General features: G+C 41.7%; 1 protein-coding gene across 7 annotated transcripts in view; it reads right to left on the reverse strand.

Moving 5' to 3' along the window:
* Nucleotides 1–607: 607 nt before the first annotated feature.
* LOC124175518 (angiopoietin-2-like) overlaps nt 608–19,444 on the reverse strand; it is a 68,832-nt gene continuing 49,995 nt past the window's right edge. For 4 of the 7 annotated variants that reach the window (XM_046555858.1, XM_046555856.1, XM_046555855.1 and 1 more), the window contains exons 3-11: nt 18,634–18,911; nt 18,037–18,557; nt 17,693–17,955; nt 17,331–17,625; nt 12,372–12,503; nt 6,160–6,347; nt 3,651–3,794; nt 3,416–3,540; nt 608–3,339 (exon numbers count right to left, since the gene is read on the reverse strand). In XM_046555858.1, coding sequence (XP_046411814.1) covers nt 3,248–3,339; nt 3,416–3,540; nt 3,651–3,794; nt 6,160–6,347; nt 12,372–12,503; nt 17,331–17,625; nt 17,693–17,955; nt 18,037–18,557; nt 18,634–18,911 — 2,038 coding nt within the window. In that variant the 3' untranslated portion in view covers nt 608–3,247. The remainder of the gene's footprint in view (nt 3,340–3,415; nt 3,541–3,650; nt 3,795–6,159; nt 6,348–12,371; nt 12,504–17,330; nt 17,626–17,692; nt 17,956–18,036; nt 18,558–18,633; nt 18,912–19,444) is intronic. The other 3 variants (XM_046555861.1, XM_046555859.1, XM_046555860.1) reach the window with 3 other exon arrangements.

Here is a 19,444-nt window from a genome sequence, read left to right on the forward strand (position 1 = left end):
GACGACTGTACCATTTGATGGCAGATGATATTTAAAGATGTTGTGTAAAAGTCCTATTGTTTTATAAAAGTTATTTTTCATCATATCATTTTCCCAGTTTGTCAATTCAACGGACTGAATTGACAATTTAACGGTTTGCAAAACATTTTTCATATCGTACATAATATAATTTATCTAAATCGATCTAGAATTTTTCAACTCTCAGCGCCACATTACTTATTATGTTAACTACGCCCATTTGTTCAAAAACAGTTCATTTCTCCCGACAATTTTGTTTTGTAAGAGCTAGAACATGTTTACTATTTTACAAAACATATATTTATTCGAGGTCTTTTTACAACTTATTACAAATAGGTATTATTATCGATATATTATACATTATACATAGTAACATTAATAATATTGGGTGTGTCACTTTATTTACAATATATAATTACTTACTTAGTTATTAATAGGTATACTATATGTTCATTCAATTAGTATTAGAGTTGTATATTTATCAACTCTTTTCATATCGCCAACCAATCTCGTTTTGGCCTTTTCAGAACGGGCCGATATTCGTCATGTGTGTGGATAAAAAAAAAAGAAGAAAATGCTGTATTTTTTAAAATTCAAACGTATTACACAAAGCCTGGGATAAATTAGGCGTTAGATATTGAAGTAATAACTCCTTGTACAAAAAATTTTTATAACCCCTTTATGTAATATATTTGTTCGTTAGCTGCAGATTATTCTCGATCTATTATAAGAATAGATAAATATTCACGATATGCGGCCAAAAAAAATTTTCAGAGGATAATCAGAATTCTTTAAATCGAATCGTGCTGTTCCTAATAATTTTTAGATAATTATAACAACAATGACAATAATAATAAATTAACATATAATATACTACGCAGAATGTAATTTAACAACATCTTTTTCTAGCATTGAATACGAAATTTCTACACGGAACGGCAACATCTTATTATACAGCGAATTTTGAGCTGAAATTAACTAACCATGTGACACTTTATGTAAAAGTGGCATAGAGGAATGTTCTGATAGTTTTTCTAACGCCGCTACACAATATTTTTGAAGTCTTCCCCGGATCGTTTTTTTAAAACTATTTTTCAGGTCGGATTCGGAGACCGCAGCGTTCTAGCCCGCAATTCCATTAGTGTACGACCTGCACACACTTGTTGTTAGTTTAATTTAACATACAGCTTAACACAATATCCGCCAATCGTTAACTTCAAAATTATCTACCATTCGCCATTATTCACATGCATTAATAATTCAAAAGGTCGAAGGGCACCGAGTGTGTTGAAAGTTATAATCATAAAGGTGTGCATCAATATATATAATTCCGCCCACACTCACACAGCATCTGACTGGCTAACTGCACGACGAGCGTATATTCCGAGAGAAGAAATCTTTTACAAAAATTTTAATGAAACGTTATTAACGGAGACAGATATGCAAATTTGGTTTAACGTCCGTACGATAAATCCTCTGCTTCCAATATTCAATCGAAATTAAGCCTTCAATGATATTTCTCGCAGTTTAGAATAGCAACCGATGTGTTTTTTGCGACAATCTTATAGAATAGCTCGGACATTAGCCTGTCGTAATCTGTATTATTTCAACTTTTAATTTATAGCTTTCATCGTGGAGTGTAACATACGATGAAAAAATAACTAAAATTGCGTTTTCTTGTTTACATAATTTGACGTTATATTGACATAAGCCTATTAAAATGTCATTAACGAGATTGGACTGCAGGTTGCTGGTGAAATGCGTGTGAAAAATGTTAGGAGAGAGCTACAAAAGTCCAAAGTAAAAGAGTAAAACAATTTTCCAGCGAAATTTTGTAACGAAGCACGTATAGGAATCAATTAACGCGATCATCATCTCGTTTACGTTTTAAGGCTATTTTCTTTTTTGTCGCTCCATTATCGAGCGATGGTAACGTAAATAAACAACATCTTCTTTCAGCATTGAATACGATGATCCGTCACGAGAACCAAATGCGTAAGTTGGCGGAATGTTAATCAGTAATTGCAGACGCGCGGTTTCTGATCAGGATTAGGATAACTCATCCCGTATATTATACGTGTTAAAATAGTGCCGAGAGAAATTTTCGCTGTCTAATATTAAACAATAATTTACTGTAAACCGTAATACAATCACACGTGGGTGTTTGAAACTTAAAATCTATAATTTTACGATGGCGTGAGACGATAATAAATATACAGGGTAGGGAATCGGAGAATAGATGGAATGTTTGCAGTGATCAGTTGCCGTTTCTGATCCGTACGTACACACACATGTATATATTCGTGGATGCATACACATATACATGTATATATACTTACTTTACACTGGCTTACACTGGAACCTGTAAAAGCAATGATTGAGAATTTATCGGATCTTGAAGCCATTGTTTGGTCAACTCTTGGTTAATTTTCCCCTACTGTACCAAGCCAGGCAAGAGTAATGGTCAATTTTTTAGACGCCAGTGATTAATTACTTTAGCTTGGAAAGTAGCGGTGTACGGCGAAACCAAATAGAAAATCAATCATGATCTCGTTTGCCGTGACCGCCTGTATGTATAACCTATACCCGTGCCACAACGTAACAAGCTCTTTTATTCGCCGAAACTTTATTCCGCGAGTCTCTGGTGGAAATTCTTGTCAGTAATTAAGTCTGCTGTTTTTTTCTTGAAATTTTTGAATATTTTTTTCAATCGGTACTTTTCAGAGTATTACAAAATACAGACAAAATCAGAGATTATCAGTAAGTGCTGAACCAAGATTTTCACATAAAGGAAAAATTCTCATACGATGTAAATATATTTTGTTATTGAAGTGACGAATTAATGGGAGAAAGTGACGCAATCTCAAAGAGTCGATAATTTCTAAAAAATCTCTGAATTCAATATCATAGTCAAATTTTTCTCAAATAATACATTGCACCGCTCAGAATCCATTTACAGAGTGTGAAAATCGGGACTTGCCAAATTAGATGAGCATATTTGACGAGAGAGATTTTCCCAAATTTGAGAACAAAGTTTTCCGTAAAAGAAATTACCAGAAAATAATATCCACCAAATGACGTACAGAATAACGAGTTATACCGATGCTTGACTTACACTTTCTCCAATAACAACCACGACATCGGCGACCGCCGCTTATAACATCGTCTAAGCATTAATTTACCCAAAAATTATCTTATCAAGGGCGTTGCTATAGATTCAAATCACCGTCTAAACTACGGGCATCGGTCCCTTCGGCTTGATCATCATCAACGCCTTCTTCAGGGTGTAGTCCCAGCCTCTCCAACGGAACCAAACGATTCCTGGGAAAAAATTGAAATGGCGCAAATAAATAACACACATACTATAATCGAATGATAAGACAGGTGTGAAACGCACCTTGTCGAGCTGTAAGGTCCTGCGGATCATTAAGGTACAATCCGTTCAACCCGCGACCGCAGGACTTCCACCACCATCCACCCTTCAGCATCGAGGCGCAGTTCAGCGACGATCTGTCGTTGTCTCTGTAAATGAAATTCACACACGTGCCGTTTATGCATTAGTTACGGGTGCCTGGCTGGTTTTATTCACGTCTGACGTCTCACACTGATATCGTCGGATGAGCAGGACCCACCTGTTATAGGTTGAAAAGGGGCTGTTGTTCGACCCGTACCAAGGGTCGTTCAGAGAGTCTCCCGCGTTTCCTTCGTACCCGTCGATTTCCAGCTTGTAGTATTCACCCTCGGAGTATATCTTGAAGTGAGAGTACTGGGCGTACCTGACACATCCAACGTAATTACACGTATATGTATAACGAGATGGGTTAGATTGCATCGCTTTGATGATTCGCCAGTTGATTTCGAGTGCGAAAAAGCGAAAATTAGCGTGAGGCGAATTCGACGTACGTAAGTGTTTTGCAGCTCTGTCTATTATATAAGAGATTTCGAGTAGTGAACGTGGTCAGGCGATCGTCAAGAAGGCGTATAAATTATTGAGAAAAGATCGTGTATATGTATAACGCTTATAGTTCAAAGATCTCGACCTTTTCCTTTCTTCCGTACATGACGGTTGAATTATTATTTTCGTTTCGCGCCTGTATCTTGTACGGTTATGCGCGTGTGCTTCCCGAATAACTTTTGCTCGTTAGTCTGACAGGTGGGTGATGGTAATTTAAGAGCCATACACTGCACTGTCAAACATACTATCTATGAACAGAGTTCTTACGGACTATTCAATTCTCAGTCCCCTTCAATTTCTTTATCTTCTCCTTTTACAGAGCGAAAGTCATTAAGTTTATTCACATTTTCTGAAGAATTATATTCGAAATTTATAGTACAGTATTTGACGCAGCTGGAAAACGTGGGCTAACGATGACCAACATGCTACAAATAATCGATGCGTCGATTAGTTGAGTACAAAAAATAATCTAACACGACTCGACTGAATCGGTAAAAATTATTCGTTTGATCGATTATTTCGTAGTTACTTGAAAGCAAAATTTCGTAAATTTCAGTACGCGGTCTTAATAGCGGAAAAGTTTTTTGATAATTTACAGTTTCAATCAAAATATTTTTCAATTCCAAGTAAAAATATTCCTTTGTCTTTCACCAATTACATCAAACAGGTACTTGGTAAGTAAGAAAATTATAATAATTGATGCTTTGATCAAATAAATTGATATTGTATTACATCGTTCATGGGAGTAAAAAACCAAAACTGATTACGAGGAAAAATAATCGAGTCGGTTGATTAATCGATTCTGAAAAATGATCGAATATACGTGATTACTCGGTAAAAAATAATCAATTTAATCAAAAATCGATTGTTTTTGGTAATTCTTACCGCGGTTCAGCGAAACGCGCAACGCCGCGCCGTCGCGATTTCCGCACGTCTGCTTCGGGCAAACGCGACAGCGACGACTTACTTGCGGAAACACGGTTTACATAATACGAAAGTAAAGTTCCAGAAAGGCTAAAGGTTTCTGGTCCAAAATCAAATAAATACCAATCGCTTTACAGACAGACATACTCGTACGGTTAGCGACCAGCAGCTAGCAGTAGGTCGCATATATTAATCGTGCACGATGTACTTATAAGACACGCACACGTGCACAGAGAGAGCAAGTAAGAGCGGGCGCAAATTCGTCGGCTCAATTTGCGGCGTACAGAAAATAACATGGTATGTCGAAAAGCGAGCGATACGACGGTGTGTACACATCGTTGGTCATAATGTAATAGCATAAGATTTACAACTCGTTCGCCGATTCAATTGCTGTTAATTTCAGCGACCTTTTTGCCACCGGCGAAGCTCGAAGCTCACCTACGATATACTTTTACGCACGCGGACGTGAGACATGCATCTACCTTCGTATCTTCTAGCGTTGGCAAATCTCGTTTCATAATGAGCATCTCGGATCATTCTGTTACCATTAACCCACTCGTTCGTCTGACGTCCAACCGGTGAATGCGTCTGTGAATCGCAGTCGTACTTACTCGTCGTTTCGCAAGACGTTTTATAGAAAGGAAGATGCTCCTCTTGAGCTCGACACGTCGCATCTACACGGGGTGATTCGAAAACGATTCGGAATATAAGCTGAGACCGGAGTTTACGTGGGAGTGTGAAACGTGAAGGAGAAGTTACCCGACAACGTGACGCAACGCCTTCACACTTTTACCCACAATCTATCGCGGCATCTTTAGGGGATTTTCACACCACAAGAGGGTGGAATATTTCAAACAGCTTGAATCGTACGGAGCATATTTTCAAACGAGGATTTCTTCAATCGTAGCGTCTCGTTTGTGCAGAAGGCCTCGAACCGAGGACTACGGCTGGTTCGATGTCTCACGAGTGACTATAAATTTTGTAGAACGTCTTCCGAATAATGCTGAGCTTCCACTTTTCAATGCCCCCTCGTTTTCAAGAGACGCCCTCTTTCACGGTCAGTAGGGATCCCGAGTTACGATTCCATAGACTCGTATTTCACGGAATGAAAATAAATACCTGTCTACGCGTGCGTCGGTCACTAGGTAAGTTGTCGGGGTTCGCTAATGTGCAGAACTACAACTACGAGTCACAACGACACCTAAGAAGGGCGCTGGGGATTGGAGGAATTACGAGTACGTGGTACAAGTTGAATAACCAACCTTTTGTTTCCTTCGAAGTCCTCAAGCTCGACCCGCAGCATGTAGTCCTCGTTATTCGTCAACATGTAAATGTTTTCATTACCGAGCCAAAATTCCCTCGCGGGATCACCGAAGCCGTTTTTATAATCGGCCCAGTCTCGGTTGAAGTTTTCCCTGGAATCGCCGAAGTCATCTCGTCTTTGAATCACCTGAAACGAGACGAGGGTTTGCGATCGTTGTTTCACAATTGATACGAGATAGGTGAATGGGAAAATTTTTACGGCGATTTGGCATGTGGTACAGACGATAATTTCGGGAACATGTATCGCAGGTTCCGTGCATTTATTATCGTTGCTCGATCGGATGTAAGTCGAGTGTGGCGTACGGCCGGTGTACAGCCACAAACTGTATCGCGAATCACGGATATGATAGGCATCCATTACGTTGTATATAAAATAAAATGTAGAACCTTTCACTATCTGTTTACGACCATGAACCCGAGTCCAGTTCTTGTAATTCTTACAAAATGGCTTATAATTGGTTAATAGTAGGACGGATCGTATACTATACATCTCGTATGTTAAGCAAATGATGCCATCGACGACGGCTCAAATCTGGCACGAAACTGATCAAAATTCATAACCGACACCTAAATTAACTGCAGAGTTTTATGGTCCTATACCCGGTTACGGGTTTATATTTACAGCTAATTATCAATCTTCGTAGCCTTCATCGTGCCTTTATGCTCCATTAAAATCCGCTTAAATACTTCGACGCGACAAGACGTGTACGAATTGATCAGACGTAACGTCGTCCCTGAGCTTTGGAAATAGGAAATTGATAAATTGTATGAATGAGCAGCGAGTAAGTAGCGGCGAATGAAAAAATGTTATGAAACACGGAGAGAAAAATTCTGTCATCAAACTTATAAAGTCGGGACAGGGCGAGATTTAGTGGAGCTCTTGCAATTACCTCGAGATAGAGTTGTAATTGGCATTGCGTCAGAAGCCGAAGTTATTTACTGGTCACTAATCGACTCAATCGGCCCCTTTTCGCCACCAGATCGGAGCTAATTACCACAGAGATACGAAGTCAGAATCACCCTAGGTAGTGCAAAATTGGTTCGTATACGACGTTGATATCAACAGCCTCAGGTTCCCGCTTAAGGGCAAAAAGAGACGTATAATTCACCATACAAATTTGCACCTGTCATTGCCGTGCGAATGCCTATAGAACTGCCAGGTTTGTAGATGCCGATCTAGATTCGGACGTCAAATTTTATTTCAAGGCGATAATACATACTTTGGGGGTCTTAGGGAGAACAATTTCATCCATTGTAACTACACCGTGTACAAGGTGATGATCGTAATCTATAGCCGCTAGTCTCCGGCTCGTATTTGCTCGTTATTATATAGATCCTATCGCGTTTTCATTCGATACTTTATATAAAACGCACCTGCGAGACAGAAATTTGTGAGGAGATTGTTCGAATGCAGGAGCTGTACAATTTAAGAACTACGTATAATACGTACTTTCCAATTGTTTCTCGGGAATGTAATTTGGCTGCACGAAAAATTGGAAACAAATGTTGAATTAAATATCTCGAATTCAATTGATTCACGGATAATGCGATGACACGGTACGAGAAAATCGGTGTGCGTTCGTCCAATTAGAGTATAACGGGAATATAATTGCAGGTCGTTGAAACGAAATGCCAAGCTTCGTGGCAAGGTGCAATTTCTCTGACTTCGCGATGTGTGTAAGGTGCACGTAACATGCAGCTGTAACGGACTACAGAAACTGATCTTTGACTTTTACCGCATGGTTTGCAAATGACGCAACGTTGCAGGAAATTCAGTGAACCAACGAAAGTTGGTCAGAGTCGATGAGATGGAGTGGACTAGACCCTTTTTCAGATCGCTCGCTCATGAATTTGTGGTTTTGCAGGGAGAATGCATTAACGCTTCGTGCACCGCACACGAAGCCCCGCGTTTCCTAACTCCGCAACTTAATTTGTTTTGCACGTTCCTTGAGGGTCTATTGCAAATTGAAGGGAAAGTCAGCTGCAATGGAGCGCGGGTTACGTGTGTGAGGTGTTTAATTACTCGAAAATAATATATAACTACTTGATATTGTAAGCTAAGCAGCGTTTATGCGACTGAAATTGGCAAATGACAACGGTCCGACGATTTATAAGTCAATAACGACTGCACCGTGCAAGTTTCGCGGAGTTCGGCTTTTCCTTCGGCAACGCGGAGAGAAATTAATCGAGTGAAATCAGGGTATTTGCAGTAAAGACGTGCGCAAGAAACATCCACCTCAATCGATTCCTATTTGTCACGTGTTTTGCATGATGGTAGGTACCACCCAGTGGCGCATTTTCTACGCTTAACGATTAAGCGTGATCAAGCCGGAGCTAAATTTCTATGGATGGCTAGTCCGATGCCGTACAGGAAGGAAAGCTCACCAATTTTTTTACCCCCGGTCGTTACACCTTGTTAGAGCAAACAAACTTATTATATACGAACGCGCGGGCACAAAACCTTCGGCTGTATATCCCCAGGGTCTTGAATTGTGAGAGTTGCATTAAATTGTCATCCTGCACCGCGCGTTATGTGTCTGATGTATTACACCTATTTAAAAATTCCTACCGCAATCGCAGACGCGCGCCGGAGAAAGCGAACGAGATAACAATTGTTACGCCATGATAATTTTCATTCGGTATATGTGGGCATATCGTATGTGTCGTGTGTACAAGCATGCGGCTATGTAGTGCAGACGTAACGTGTTACAATTGATGGAAAAACATGCATGTCGAACCATCAAAGGACCTTAAATAACTTTTGAAAGAGTAGATTTATCATTAAATGATGCAAGACCTTTTTTGTAGAGCGTTCAATTCCCTACAAAAATACGTGCTGGTTTTATCGGTAAACTGATGTGTTGACGACTTACAAGGATCCAAACTTGCAAAAAGAAAAAAAATTTTTTTTATTTCAACGTTATTTCAATGGGAAATACAAAAATTGCGACGAGGTACCTCGAAATATTAATATTAGGACTCGAAAATTGGACAGCATAATTTTTTCCTCATTTCGAACAACATTTCCGACTTGAATTTTGAAGAAAAAAAAATAGTGTATTTTTTCATACAGTCTAATGTACGTATACTATACTATACTAATATACGTGTATCGTTGAATAACTGTATCGAGAATGTTGTGTTTCTTTAGCCTAAACCTCATTTGTTCGTCTCCGACGAAAAGAACGATTCGTTCAGCCACCGTGAATAACTACGGACCATCCATCTACGACTGAAATACGAAGCTGCAGGGACGTGAATCGCGGATGAAGTTGTCGATGGGGAGGTAAAAAAGGAATGAGAAAAGAAACGTCGGAATATCACCCGTAGGGCAAGAGGATGATGACCCAGAGGTCCGTCAGCTTCAAAGACTTTTTTTTACAACTTCATGTTTCACCTGTCACCACCGACGAACCCATAATCGTTTGAAATCGCGTTACTTTCGCTTGCTGTACCGTGGGCATTTTTTTTTTTTCCCACTTCGTTTTTCTTCACCCTGCATTACATATCGCACGCGGTGATCGAAAAAGAGGATAGTGAATTACAGGGAACGGGGCGATTATTGGAACAAGAACTACAATTTAATTACACGCTTCGCTTGAGCACGAATAAAATAAGTCGATATATTTTTCATCTATATAGACATGACTTCGTTGAAATATTTTTTCTTAGGAAACTTGTGCATAATGTAATTGCGTATCATATAAACTGTTAAAAAAATTTAACTAAACACAATGTCTCAACAAATTCACTTTATATTTGTGTTGTTTGTTGAATTTTTGTTAGTAGATATGACGCAAGTTTTTGTAATTTTTACATTTTAATTGCCACGTCAACGTTTAATTCGTAAATTTGTATTTTGTCTTTCAGTGAGTAATAAATAAAAAAAAAATGGTTAAATCAACCCGAAAATATTCGTGGATCTGCAGGTATATTTTTTTTCTAACCGTGTACGCCTACGATTGGCGACTGCATGAGAGGTGTCGATTTATAATGCTGTGAGAAAATTGAAACTTCGCACGATGGTCGTAAATAAATAAATTTTTTTACAGTTTTCAACACAGCATTGGTATAATTTTATAACACATGTAACACGCGTCTGTCACAACTTACATGTATACCATTTTCTTTCCCCGGTCCGTCTAGTAATTAATTTCGCTGCAGCTTACAATTAGTTCATTTGGTGCATATAGATAGTCGGACATGCAGTATAATATAGATTTAGGCTAACTGCGGGATATAATAACCGCAACACTCGCTCTTCCAGCGTGATCTATTAATATATAGCATACATAGCGCGTCACTCGTTTTGTAATTCATCGTTTATTTTCACTTCACTCCGTATTATTTGTACTTTTCTGTTTTTTATCTTGCTGCCTGCCTGAGGCCAAGGTCTCACTTTCGGACACAACCTAATTGTTGCAGCAGTTGATGAATGATAATTTCCGATCCATTTGAAATAATCGGTCCGATTATGTAAGGCCACACGTACACATGCATTACGTATCTTATAACACATAAGAGCCAGCAGCTGTGTCCTTGCACTGATAGAATTCACACGCCGGATAAGCATTCGCGGACACGGCACACGTGTGATTACGTTACATAGGCGTGTACACCAATAAAGCGGCGGTTGCGCAAGCGTGTAATGAAAGAAAGAACGAAAAAAAGTGAGACAAATAAAGAAACAAATAACTCGGAGGAAAGTTGTCTGAAAGAGAGAAAGAGCGAGAGCGAGAGAGGAGAACAATGAAATATAAAAAGTGCGGAATTGCATGTTTCTCCCATTCATCTATATGTATACGTAATAAAATTGTATCAGGACGTTAAAATGTAGTATGAACGTGTTACGTAGGTTACAGAATATGTGCATACCTGTGCAACCACTGCAGGGAGCAGAGAATATTGCAGGAGAAAATTTCGCGGTGGTTATAACCCCGGCCGTAATGAGTCCGACCGTAGGGAAATATGTACGCGGGTTCGTGCCTTATTCGGAAAATTCGCATGCATGCGGATGATTAGCTAGACGATTCTTGCTGTACAAGTACGACGTAAATTTCACAGCTTCTACTCCACGTGATCCAATTGCACGTAAAATCGGCAGCAAAAAAATATTATGCCAAATTTTAATGATGGAAAAATTTTACTACTCAGCTGTTCGGTTGTTTATGAATTAAGAATATAAGCAATAATCTACCGGTGAAAATCACTGGATTGAATTGAATAATCGTGAAGAAATGTGTACAATGTTACCGAGTGATTGTGTATATATATGTGTGTGTATATACATACATATGTATATATATACCGGCGGTACACTGGTCGAAAATAAGTAAGGCGAAAGGCGAGAAGCAAAAAAATATTGCTGGTTCTAATTGTGAGTTCGACTAAGATAGATCGATGTATTTATATAACCGAGCAATGAAATTCACGATCTCGCTCGAGCAAATGATATGGTGATCATTTTTCATTAGTATTTAGGTAGTTATTATAGATATGCCTGGACGACTATAACGTTACATAGCGTGCAGGATGATATCGATAAAAATGGCTCTTGCATTTCACGAAGGAGAAAATAAGTGGAAGAGGATATAAAAAGTTGGCCGTAAAAAACTTGAATCAGAAAACAGCACCGTTATAGGTGTGAAAGGTATAAGAAACGGTGTGTTACACGAATTACAGTTTAACCCCAGCAGTTAAGTCTTCGGTCACATTGCTCTGCAGGTACAAGAAATGTTTGTGGAATTGCTGGTCAAATGGAATAGTACCTAAGTAATAGGATACGGCTGAGGAAAATTTCTATACCAAGAACCGCAAGGTATTATCATAGTCACAGCTTTTACTCACAATTTGTCGATCCGTGCATAAAGAAAATAAATGAGGGAAATTTTAAAACCGCACGTCGATCATGCGGCGTGGTGAAATTTCCGCAATCAATTTAAACCCGCACTTGGAGTGAGGTAATTGGTGACGATACCTACGTTATAATTTTCCGACATCGAATCCACGCGCAACGTCTTGCTAAATTTCCTCACGCTACAACTTAAGCGACGTGATAGTGATAAATTATCCACGTACGAAAGAAAAGAACAACAATGCAACAGTAATCACGATTAAACAGGATATCTACGGTGGGAAATTCGGCACTCACCGTCCAGCCTCCATCGGCGAGTTCCTGTTCACAGTATACCTTGAGGAACCAGTAGGTTGTACCTCGGATTTGAAGGTAGTAAACGCCGCTGTCCCTCATTCCAGCGTTGAGGAGATCGACGCAAGAATAGCCCTGTGGAATCGGATGAAATTCATTATGCAGGATAACGTTTACAGAACAGTTTAAACGCGCGTTGCGATGCACGCAACGTGCACTTAATCATGTAATAAGGTATTGCGAGTAGAAAGTGAGCGATGAGAATTGGCGCCGATCACTACGGCGTAATGAAAAATGAAATTATGGAAAGATCGTCTGAACCCGGTTCATCTATATTCGTAATTGCGACACTACGCGGCATCGAATCTAGGCTGCATCGGGTCCCACAGTACTTTAGCTGCATCCCGTTTATCGATCGTGACCGAATCAGTGTGGAATCGAGTTAATCGGCATCTTTCCTTGCCGTGGTTTCCGATCGAAGGATCGAGAGATCTCAACGTGCCGCACAATTTTCCATGAAAAGAAATTTTACCTACGGAAGAAAAAACTCAATACGGTGTAACAAGCAAACTTGTCGGAGTCTGCGGCGGACTCCCGGCGGTTTGCCGACGCGTAAACGGACCTCCGTTACTCGGCTACAACCGCAATGACATTCAATACGAGTGACAGGTGACAGGAGAAATGCTCGACTATCTGCCTGGGAGGAATAAAAAAAATTAACGAAAAAATATTTCGTAGGACTTGTACTGTGGAATCCTTCGTGTTTCTAGAGACTGGACATTGTATCTCGTACCTACCATGAACGTACGTCTCACGTGTTCGGAACGATCATCGGCGGCGACAGGAAACCCATAGCCTATCGCAAGATTGAATATTCAGCATCGTACCAATTATCGTCGTCGTCACGCCTTGTCGGTGGGAGGAGGTGTCGAAAATATTTCGAGGAAAGGCAAAGTACAACGGAGTTTCTATATCGACGAGCCGTCTTCGGTCTGCACTTGATTGGAACCTATGAGAAACGATCTTTTATCTGGAAGCGCGCGGATCGGAATAAATTGCCGATAGCGAAACGCGGGATTAAATTATAGGGTAGCAGCTAAGCTAGTCTGCAATTTTGGTAGTTACGTCTGTCGGTAGGTGAGTATTTACGAAATACGCGTGCCCGGCTTCAGGGCGGTGCTCCCGAGCTGGTTTCCTACCAATTTACATTGATTGGGTACTCAGATATCGCGGTCACATTGTGTTAATCGAATCCTGCAGCCACCGGATCCGAGGCAATTCTACAATGGAGAGAGGCAGGAGTAAGGCCGTTCAGATCCGCCTTTCCCGACTCGTCTCTTATTAATGATTGATAATTAATTATTAATGTGCCTCGAGACGTTTGCGACTGCTATTATGACAGATGCGTGTGTGGGAAGTGGTCAAAACGACGAAAAGAAGAAATTCTATTTATGCCTCACCTCGGGCAAAATTTCTATTTCTATTTCACGTTCACGCGTCGTTAGAGCGTAAAGGAGTATTTTTTAGGTTAAAATGTGGGCAATGCATCGGTGCCCGTACAATGTGGATTCGCCACAGACATTTCATTGCCATCCGTTATTCACCGCGAGTTGTACGCCGGCGAATCATGCTTATCGCATTACACGCCATGAGCTTGATCGGCGTTCACGCCGGGTGAGCAATCCACCGAATCGTTACCATCAATTTCATACTTCGCTCAGGAGTTAGACTTAAACGCCGGTGCTGGACACGAACAACGCGTTTCTACCGCAGTACTGTGGAATTTTCACGCCACGGAGTTAACGACGAAAGAATACGGAACCAACTTCCTTATCGTCCGTCGGGCAATAGGGGTCGAATGATCCGTGTTAAATCGCCTAGGTACGTGTTTCGGTGCGAAAATTCACGGCAAACGAATACGTTTCGCGCATAAAACTCAATAGGTAATTAGCGTCTACATTCTATGTTTTCCGTAGCATCCGACCGTGCAAGTAGAACCGGTCGTCATTGTTCTCTGGAAATTGTTTGCTTTGCGTGCGATAATCGAGAGGAGCTGATACGATTTAGATCAGGGACGTACGTGCCGCGTACAATGCAATGCAATATGTGGGGGCACCTACAGTGAATTATTTCGCAACTGTTCTCCTCAATCATGAGCCTCACCACCGCGTGCGCTTCAAAATTACATTTCATTGTGAATACCTGCGAACATATAGTGTGGACAAACTTGAATTGCAAGAGTTCAGTTTTTCAAACATTACAAGCATAAATTCTGTACTGCTTTCCGTATCTTATACCAGATGCCTATGGTTTTATATTTACGCAGTCCATCACGTCTGTCGAAACGATGATATAAGTCGTAGAAATCCTATAGTATAATTCTTTTCACCGGAAAAGGGTGGGGAGTAGGATGAAAAAAAAAAAAAAACTTTCTACTTCTTGTTTGACCAGCCAATTTATCGTAGAGTGGAACTGTTTTAATTGCTTTACCGCGCTGTAGTTATGTTATTTGTTGAAAATTCCAAGGTATGAACTTCTCTCTGAATTCGGTATGCGACGAACACCGAAAACGTGTCAGGTGAAACGATTGCAATTCGATTGAGAGACGTATTTTCACTCGCGTATCGTTTTCCCTGCATCGACTAGAGGGAAAAATTAATACGACGGTGAAATCAAGTGACTCTTCAAAGGTCGTTTAAATAATGGGATCAGGGATTAAACTTTATTCAAGAAATGGATCGGAGGACTGACAGGCGCAACCAGATCTCGTGGCTTAATACTGGGTATATAATATGTTAAATCACGATCCATGCTGCAGCTTAAACGCGCCACGTGCTGCTTCAATCATCCCGAGTCTAATTCTCGTTTACACATGCGTAATAGTTTTCTGTTGAACGAAGCCGAGCACTCATGGATCACGAAAATTCGACAGCTGTCTATCGGTATTACGTGAATTGCAACGCGGTGCAGAACGATCATCATGCCGGTGTTGAAAGTATCCGAGAACCGAAATTATGTTACATGTATAAGGTACGTGCGCAGGAACGATAGACTCGTTCGTTCGAGTTTTTCGGTACAGGTACAGATCCATACACATGGATGGAACATTGCGAAATACAGTCGAGAGCAGCACCGCACTTGATACGCGCGTCAAATGTGCGACGTGGTGCCGGAAGTTACGCGTGCTTCTACTCTGGCTCAAGGTCAGAGGACCCAGAAGATGAGTCGTAGTTACGTATATTTATTAATCAACGTACGGAGACACTTTTATTCAAATTCACTTGCTCTTCGATTTATTTCAGTTTCGTACAACATTCACCGTGAGTGGCCGAGCGATGCTCCGGCTGCCTGCATAATGGAGAGTAAACAAGAAAAAAAAAAACATTGAACGATTAGTAGCGGTCCTCAGTTCTGACCGACACTGTTTGAAGTAAGAAATGGTGAACCATCGAGCCGAGCTCTTGAAATATGGTTATACAGGCGTATCCCTGTGATTGGGAAATCCTAAATTGGCAGCCGATATAAATGGCCGTTCATGTTACAGGTATAAGCACGCACCGGCTACGGTAAGTATTATCTGGTCGGTAAAAATATCAGAGTTTACGGTGTAATACCTGCAGCTCGGGAAACGTGTGGCGAAAATACGGCAGCTCGTTAAAGCGACGAGTTTGCAACGCAGCGGCATAAACGACGGTGGCAGTACAAGTTTTTGTCCTTGCGCAAAGCCTGCGGGGACAACAATGTGCCTCGGGGTGGCCTTTGGCTCTAGGTAAAAACTGAACAACGATTGGCAAAAATCCAGCAATAATTGAAATAGTAATCACCTGGTCACGGCAAACGACTTTAGGGATACGGATTGTCGACACTTGTCGCTTTCACCTTACGCGGACGGATATAGATTTCATGAAACGAACTTAGCGCGGCTTAGCCATTATTGCACGTACCCGGAGACATCGATTCGAAGTCAAAAAATTCCTCAAAGCGATTGATAACAGGACAACGAATGATGCGAAGAAAAACTTGAGCACATTTAGCCGGATATTCACGATATTATAAATTCGTTATAATTTCATTTGTAGGATTACACAGCTCTCCTTTCAGCCGAGAAATCGCTCATACGAAGACTGTTTGCAAGCATGACTTCGATACCAGAATGGATCGAGACGCGTTGGCTTTGTTTTTGGCTGGGCCAACCGTCGACGGATATTAGTATCGCAGTTCGCGTGTGGTCTCTGCTTCCTGTGATTCACTTCACGGTGCGGTGGTATTTTCGGGAGCAGATCGGCATACGGAACGATATCTCAGAGCGACGTAGAAGGGAATTAATGACAAGTGGATACAGCGATGGCGAGGAAGGTGAGTTACGGCTGATACCCGTGATTGGATCGGCGAACAAATTAATACCTGCTACATTGCGATGGCTCATCTTCTCGTGTGGAAGGTTTGATGCGTTCGAACCGATCGTTTCCAAACTGGGCCTCGTACGTACAACGCGCAGTGCTAAGACTTTCTTATGTAATACATTTTCCCTTCTATTCCAATCGAACTTACTTAGACCGATTTATTGATCGTCAGTTTCAGAATCAGGGGTGGCTACGTTGTGACTTGCTAGTATTTCGGCTATACAGTTCCTGCAAGCGATCGATTGATTTTACGCAATTACCGACAGAGTAGAATTTTTTTCGTTCACTCTTCGAGTTTCAGAAACCTGCCATAAATCGATCTGCATCATCGTAGCGTAATAAATTCATTAGCGGAATGATTAAACGGATCTCTTAATTGACACCGACTGTGGTAGGAACTATCGACCAAAAAACTTTTAATGTAAATAAATCTTCTCATTGCGAAGATGCAATGTTCCGCAGCCGTAACGATCGGTGAAATTTCCGCCCTGACCTCAAACGTAATAGCCGGAGAAAAACTTGAAATCAACCGAATCATCGATGACGATGACGATTTTACCTTGATGTCTTTGAAGTTGGCGAGGATATCGGATGTGAACGTTGAGTTGGCAGGGCTCGGCTTGTTCTTGACGCTCGGGAAAATGACTCCTCTGTTACGAGTGGCTGGTCTCTGGCTCGAGGAGGGCGTCGTCGGGGTCGTTACGAGGATGGTTTGGCTGCTGGACGGGGGCGCGACGGAGGAAAGAGTCGTCGTCGTCGCGGGTGGCATTGTCGTCGTGACGAAAGCGTTCATCGGCGTTTCGGTTGGAAGCTCTTCGGGTATTCCGACGTACCTGTGAATCGAATGCGAGGAGCTTGACCAAGATTTACCTACAATACATTGGCTAATCGTAACCGTTTCGTTCCAACTATTTTACCAACCTGCTCGGGTCGTACTCGACGAGCCTGTCGATGGTTGGGTCAAGTAGAAGTTCAGCCGGCACCGGTCTCTGGGCCAAAGTGGCGACGTCGTCCTCCTGCTTCTTGAGCCTGCTCTCGACGCCTTCCAGGTTCTCGATTATCTTATTAGTCTTCGACCTTAGGTCGGCGTGAATTTCGCTTATGGCTCTCTCCTGGCGCTGAGTCTGCGTCAAGAGCTCGTCCGACTTGGGAACGAGGTCGTCCACGGAGCTCTTGGTGCCAACCTGACAGAAAATAACGAGCTTGAGTAAGTGGATGCGTGTTTCAGAATAATGGAAAGTTAGAAATCAAATTGTTAACGTCACTTTTTCTTTGCTCACCACAACGTCCCAAACTTCGTCCATCTTTTCGGAGACCGTGAGCATCGGGTGCATCTGTTCAACGATCCTGTCGATCTTGCTCTGCTTCGGGGGAGGCTGCGTCGTGGTAACGTTTACGGGCGTGTCTTTGTCGACTATCGCCTCGTGGACGTCGCGTATCATGGTGTAAACGGCGCCGAGGTTGTCCGAGACAACGTTCATGTGGAATTGAAGCTTTCGGTCCATGCTGCTGGTCGCCTGCCGCAGATTCTCGATCTCGACGGAAACGTGATTCATCACTTCGTTGTTCAGAGCCTTGGTTATCTCGATAACGTTCATGCTTATCGGCTTCTTCTCGCTGGCTTCGGCGTTTATGTCGTCCGCTGGGACGAAATTGTTGTCCAACTGGTTCTTCAGTACGACGAGTTTCTCGTCGATATCCGAAACCTTTTGATCGAGCGACAAAAGCTTCTCCCCAAGAGATTCCGGTGACGGGTCATCGTGATGAATGACGCGGATTGTCGGAGCTGCAAAATTCTTACTTTACGTTAGGTGACCAGTGATTCGGAACTGCAAAGGCCTGCCAAATTCCACTCGACTTACCGGCGTGGTCGACACTGCTCCTGCTCTCCGCTGTCCGAGATTCGACCACCGCTTCCTGCGGAAAACCAGCGTGCTGAGCGTGAAATAGCTTCAGATCTAAGGTCCCCAGTTTTGAAATAACCGCGTCTGTCTTATCAATGTTGTCGTTCACCCGCGAGTCGAGAGCCTCAACTCTTCTCATGAGGTGTTCCACCGCCTTGTCGAGGTTTTCTATCCTCTGTAGCTTTGATTCGAGGGTGGAGACAATCACTTCGAAGACATTGAAGAGGTACTGTTCCCTGACGGGGGAAAAAAATAAGAAGAACATAATTATCATAATACTTGTGTGGTTGTCTGGTATGTCGGGAAACTATAACCAGTGTGAGAAATTCTTCACTTTTCAGGAAGTAATTCAAGTACCACCGATGAAATGCCGCAACGGGAATAGAAAGACGGGTGTGGTTCGCTTATCGGGGAACATTTTATCATTGGTACCTACACAAGCATTATTCTAGGGTATAACTCCATTGCGTGTGCGTTAGTTTCACTTTCAGACCGTTTACGAGAGACATTTCTGGCTACCGATGCTGCGGGCATCGTGCAGACCGATTCCTGGACGCGGGATGCAACTATTTCACGACTGGTTTAACGCCGGTGCGAATCTACTTTCCGAAGGAATTAAAAGTTGGGGGAAAATGGTCAACAATTCGACATCGTCGGTTGCGTTTGAAAATGTGCTCACAAGACTGATCGTTACGTGCAGAGATAATTCAACTTGCGTGACGCGCCGTAAGGGGAAAATAATGATAGTCATATAAAAGTGAATAAAAAC

The sequence above is a fragment of the Neodiprion fabricii genome, chromosome 2 (genome assembly GCF_021155785.1).
Source record: "Neodiprion fabricii isolate iyNeoFabr1 chromosome 2, iyNeoFabr1.1, whole genome shotgun sequence".
NCBI classification, from domain to species: domain Eukaryota; kingdom Metazoa; phylum Arthropoda; class Insecta; order Hymenoptera; family Diprionidae; genus Neodiprion; species Neodiprion fabricii.